General features: G+C 35.1%; 1 protein-coding gene across 1 annotated transcript; it reads left to right on the top strand.

Annotated features, from left to right (window-relative positions):
• Positions 1–3,027: 3,027 nt before the first annotated feature.
• On the top strand, positions 3,028–3,708 carry LOC143598043 (uncharacterized). The gene has a single exon (XM_077076366.1). The coding sequence runs from the start codon at positions 3,028–3,030 to the stop codon at positions 3,706–3,708; it is 681 nt and encodes a 226-aa protein (XP_076932481.1).
• Positions 3,709–5,641: the final 1,933 nt, after the last annotated feature.

The following is a 5,641-nucleotide window of genomic DNA, read 5'->3' as shown; positions in this document are numbered from 1 at the left end:
TCAAGAAGTTTCTCTACTATCTCTTCTTCTTTGTATTCAATGGAGTAATTACTAAGTTTGGTCATCAAGTGATAATATCTGGTGATGATATCGTCAAGTGATTCATTTTTCAAGTACTTGAATACAGAGAATTGGGTTTTTAGCAGCTTTGTCTTGGAAGCACGTATCCCCACATTATCTTCATAACGATTTTCTAGTGCTTCCCATAGCTCTCTAGCAGTTTTGTACTTCTTGAAGGTATGAAGAATCTCTTGTGAAAGAGGCATGGTTATTGCTGCATGAGCTTTACTCTCTGCCTCATACATTTTCTTTTCCTCCTCTTCCATCTTACTGTACTTCTTAATTTGATCACGACCTTCAAACAAGGATGTTGGTGGAATGTATCCATCTTGAATGCAAACCCACATCTTAGCGTCTAGATACTTCACGTACTATTCAAACCGATCTTTCCATGCAACGAAATCAGTACCCTTAAGCATTTTTGGAGCCTTAGTAGCTGAACCGGCTTCAACCTCCATTTTTACCAGTTCTGTAATGTTTATTGAAGTCATAGTTGAAAGAAACACGACTCGAAATAACAAGAAAGTATTTAATATTTAAACAGTGACCAGACAGCGAAGTTGTGACAACTTCGCTTGTTAACTTCGCCTGATCGTAACTTCGCTTGTACTCAACTTCGCTTATACTCAACTTCGATTGACAACTTAACTTCGCTTATGCTTACAACTTCGCCTGCTCTTAACTTCGCCTTCTCTATAACTTCGCTTAAACCCTACAAACAGTGACGGCAACTTCGCCTGATGAACACAAGGTTTTTGCAGGTTTTAATTGGACGTATTGCGAGGTATGCGAGGGCGTAATGGGTTATATTTGATGGTGGGAGATAGGTAAGACACAAAAACTAGGTATTTAAACGTAAACTCGTTCCGTAAATAGTCAAACGGAACGATCTTAACACCCGTGTGATAATCCCGAACCACATAATCACGAGCAAAAACTCTGATACCAATTGTAGGTTCCCAGCCGGATCTACACAGGAGTATCTCGTAACACGAGGGTGCGGAATCCCCAAGTAATACGATACGAGTGTAAGATATATAATACGTTGAGACGATACACAAACACACGTTACAATACTAATAAACACGTTGTATTGCAACACTTCAACACGTGATATTAAATCACAAAAACACGTTCTGACTTCCAAAACCTTCTTCTAAACAAGCCGAAGTTAGGCATATATAGGCCTCGACAACTTCGCCTAACAGACTAGGCGAAGTTGTCTTAACTTCACTTGTCTACAAGTTCTCTTACATCAGGCGAACTTGTGTGACACCATATCTAAAACCAAAACAACCAATCTCACACGATTACAGACACATACACAACACTAGATACTGAACTACTGACATTATGCATCAACATATTTAATATTAAGTATACGGGTCTTATTGTAATTAGTAGGGTTAATATATAATTATTTAGTCTATAAATAGGGATGATGTCACACAAATTAACATAACGTATTCAATGTTTTCAATCACATATGTTCAGTGTTTTAATTCAAGAATCAGTTTGTGTAACATCTATCTTGTTCTTATTCAATTGTGAATTGTGTGATTTGTTCGCTAATTACCAACAGTGGAATCAGAGCCAAGGTTTTTAATCGATTTGGGTATTCTATTTGTGAACATCCCAAGTCTTAATCGATTAATTGGGAATCTGTGTGATAATCAATCGATCGGCTGTGAAAAATTTATTCAAATTAAGAACTTTGATCAATGGTTTGAGATAATTGATCAATCAATTGGTTTTAATTGAGAATTGACTATTTATTTTGAGAAGTCGTTCAAAGAAGAACCAGGAGGATTGAATCAAGAAATTGATTCATTGAATTATCTATGTGATAATCAGCAGATTAAGGGCAGCGAACAAAGTTTTTTTATTTGATTCTATTTGATCAAATTGTGGGACAAAACATCAACTTACTATTTTTGATCAATCAAAGATAAACGTGGCTATTGGGTTTTCTTTTGGTTTTGACCACTGAACCCTACAACAGAAGTGATTTCATCATTTTTTGATTTTTTGAAATCAGTTTGAAAGTTCCATTTATTTGGGAATATTGTTGTTGATCAATGATCAAGTCAATAACCGGATTCGTTCATAAGTTTGAAGTATAAAATATTGAAGGTTCTTGAATTTTTTGTTTTCAAGAAAAGTTAAGAATAGTTGGTTTGATTTGTTTGGCAACCGAAAAACCCGTGTATTGTTGTCAGTGGAGACGAATAATTGGTTTTTGATTTTCCTTGCAACCGAAAACCTGGATACTATTCTTGGTCGAAGCGGTTGGATAAACCAGTATACCGTTTGTGTTTTGAATAGTTGACTTAGGAAACAAATAGTTGGTTTTGGATTGCCTTGTTAAACCCGTGTACAATTCATCTCGGTTTTTAAGGAAAACGGTTGTTCTTAGTGTTTAGAATAGTCGGCTTAGGCAAAGGATAAACCTGTGTACTGTTGTTGGTTGAGACAAACAGTTGGTTTTGGCTTACCTTGTTAAACCCGTGTACTATTCTTGGTAGAAAACGGTTTGGTTTTGATTTACATTGTGATCGGAAAACCCGAGTACCGTTGTTGAAGTAGTTGGTTTCAAAAAACCCTGTTCACTATTTCTGGGATTAACAGCTGGTTTGTTTATAACCCGAAACTGTTTAGATTAAAGTTGACAACAAATTTTTCTAAATTTGTAATAGTCAATTTATCAAGATTGGGAAAAAGAAAACTCGTAAAATGGTCGGCTCCAAGGATAAAGAAGTTGTGACTTCAAAGGAAGGAGGGACATCAATGAGTTGACAATGCCCAGCGTTAAACTCCACAAATTACACCATTTGGGCTATAAAGATCATATCGATCATTAACGTCCATGGAATTAGGGAAGCCATCGAACCAAAAGAGGGCAACGAGTTTGATGAGAAAAAAGATAATACTGCAATTGCATTACTATTCCAAGCGATTCCAGAAAACATGGTATTGCAAATTGCTAATTTTACTTCGGCCAAAGAAATTTGGGACGAATTAAAGGTTCGACATGTTGGAGTTGAAAGAGTTAAAGAAGCGCGTTTAGAAACACTCGAGTCAGATTTTGAGTCTCTAAAAATGGGTGTTGACGAGTCGCTTGATGTGTATACCGGGAAAATAAGTGAGATTGCATCACAAGCGAGCAATCTTGGGCATACTATGAATGACAAGAAACTACTCCGAAAGCTACTCAGTTCTGTGCCAGAAAAATTCATACAGATTGTTGCTGCGATCGAGCAGTTTGTGGATCTTGGTGCAATGCCATTCCAAGAAGCCGTTGGAAGGTTAAAGGCTTTTGAGGAACGCACCAAGAAGAAAAACAAGGAGGTAGACATGCATGATAGACTTCTGTTCCCTAAAGAAGAAGGAAAAGAGAAAGTAAAGGAACAAAAGTGTGAACATTGCGGTCATGAAAGTTCAAAGCAAGAAAACAAAGAACGTGGTCGAGGCAAGTATGGGAAGACTTGGAAGAATAAGCAAGGAAATCAAGCCCAACAGGACAAGGATCACATAAAATGTTTCAAGTGTAATGAACATGGACATTTCAGGCATGAACGTCCAAATTGGAAAAGAAGGCAGGAGGCAAACTTGATCCGCGATGAAGATGACGAATCAACGCTACTGTGATGGCAACCGGATCTTGAAGAAACGAAGACCTCACTTAAACTAGTTTAGTTTAAGGGGGAGTATTAGTATATAAACTAAAGTTATTAATATTTATATTAAGTATATGGGTCTTATTGTAATTAGTAGGGTTAATATGTAATTATTTAGTCTATAAATAGGGATGATGTCAGACAAATTAACATAACGTATTCAGTGTTTTCAATCACATATGTTCAGTGTTTTAATTCAAGATTTTCTTTTGTGTAACATCTATCTTGTTCTTATTCAATTGTGAATTGTGTGATTTGTTCGCTGATTACCAACACGTGTAACAACATTCTACAACAAAGGTACATACAGACAAAGCAGAATGTACAAATAAAGAAGCCAACCGACCCCTGAAATTGTAATTATATAAATTTAGCTAAAAAAATAAACAAATAGGTGTTTGGATGCACTGCAACATGACAAAAACAGATATTTATATCATATGTGTTTTGATTTTCTTATAATTGTCCATAAAATTTTCTTTTGTAAAAGATGTGTTTTTCTTTACAAACCACTACTTTCGTTTATAGATACGGCTGTTATAAACAAAAAGCATAACTAGATGAAGAAAAATATGGAAGACTTAAAACAATTCGCACCATATTTTGTATCATAGTATTATTAATACTATTTTGGTAAATAGCAGCTAAAACACCAAGTGCTATTCTTTAGAAATTATTGGTGATGGGCTCAGTGTACCCTTTTAACTTTTAACCTGCACAATATTTAAAGAAATATTGGATTTTAATAACTTCTATTGAATGATATTGGCCGATAATAATCTATATTCATTTTATCGCCATTGGCGGTCCCAAATTCAAAAAAGTTGGCCCTCAATGGTCTCCCGTTAAATATGACTTAACGGCGTTATAGTTTTTTCTGAATTTCAAACCAATGTTTTAGGGCTTTTGATCGTTAGGAGGATACAAGTCGATTGGTGTAAAACTTAGTTCGAAACAGTGTTTCAAAATGACGAAGCAATGCTTCAATTCAGGGTTTGAACTTACAATTAACCAAAATCAAGTCGTTTAGAACATTGTTTGGAGCTAAGTTTTATATCATTCAACTCGTATCTTCCTTCAGATTAATAGCCCTAAAAAGTTAGTTTGAAATTCGGAAAAAAGCCGTTAAGTCCTTTTTAACGCGGGACCATTGGGGGCCAACTTTTTTGAATTTGGGACCGCCAGTGGCGATAAAATAAATAAGGATTATTAAAATCCAATATTCACGTTAATATACATTTGAATAGGTTATTTCAATAACCTAGACCCGTAACTTAATAACCTTATAACTTGGAATGAAAAAAATTATCTTCAGATAATTGGTTCACGTTAATATACGTTTGAATACCATAAACAAAATTTTAGGACTTTAATATAAAATCGGTAAAAAGGAAAAGTATACAAATTAATTTACCAGGTATGCCCTTCCGATCTCCCATACAAGGTAGCTTAATGTAGTAACCCCTTGTAGCAGCCAGCAGCTTCATCATCTTCTTGATCTATAAGATGAAATTTATTTTGAATGTTTCACTCTTATTCTCTATCTTCCATTTTAATGTATAAAACTGCACCAGCTTTACTCAATTATACGTATCAAACCAAGATGAACAAAATGCACCTGTAAGAGAAAGATATTACCACAATGTGATTACATATATTTTCAATAAATAAATAAAAAACATTGCGGGCCTGTCCATCTATAGCGAGTCCTATTAGGATTCGGGTAAATTGGTTGAAGTTTCAATATTGAAATATCTAATCATGAACTTATAGTATTTTTTAAGTGCAATTTGCAATGTATAACACTCGATCCACCTAACGTTACACTGTATCGCAAATCAGAAAAATAACTAAAGAAGATGCCAATCTCACATTTTGACTTAGACGGCTCTGAGTTCAACACA

Source organism: Bidens hawaiensis, unplaced genomic scaffold (assembly GCF_021521415.1).
Source record: "Bidens hawaiensis isolate Kalapana, Puna unplaced genomic scaffold, B.hawaiensis_p1.1 tig00049473_1, whole genome shotgun sequence".
Taxonomy (NCBI): domain Eukaryota; kingdom Viridiplantae; phylum Streptophyta; class Magnoliopsida; order Asterales; family Asteraceae; genus Bidens; species Bidens hawaiensis.
This window is presented reverse-complemented; position numbering and strand designations above follow the sequence as displayed.

What these genes read in the sequence shown, in the direction of transcription:
- LOC143598043 (XM_077076366.1), top strand. Translation starts at nt 3,028, where the DNA reads ATGGTATTGCAAATTGCTAATTTTACTTCGGCCAAAGAAATTTGGGAC.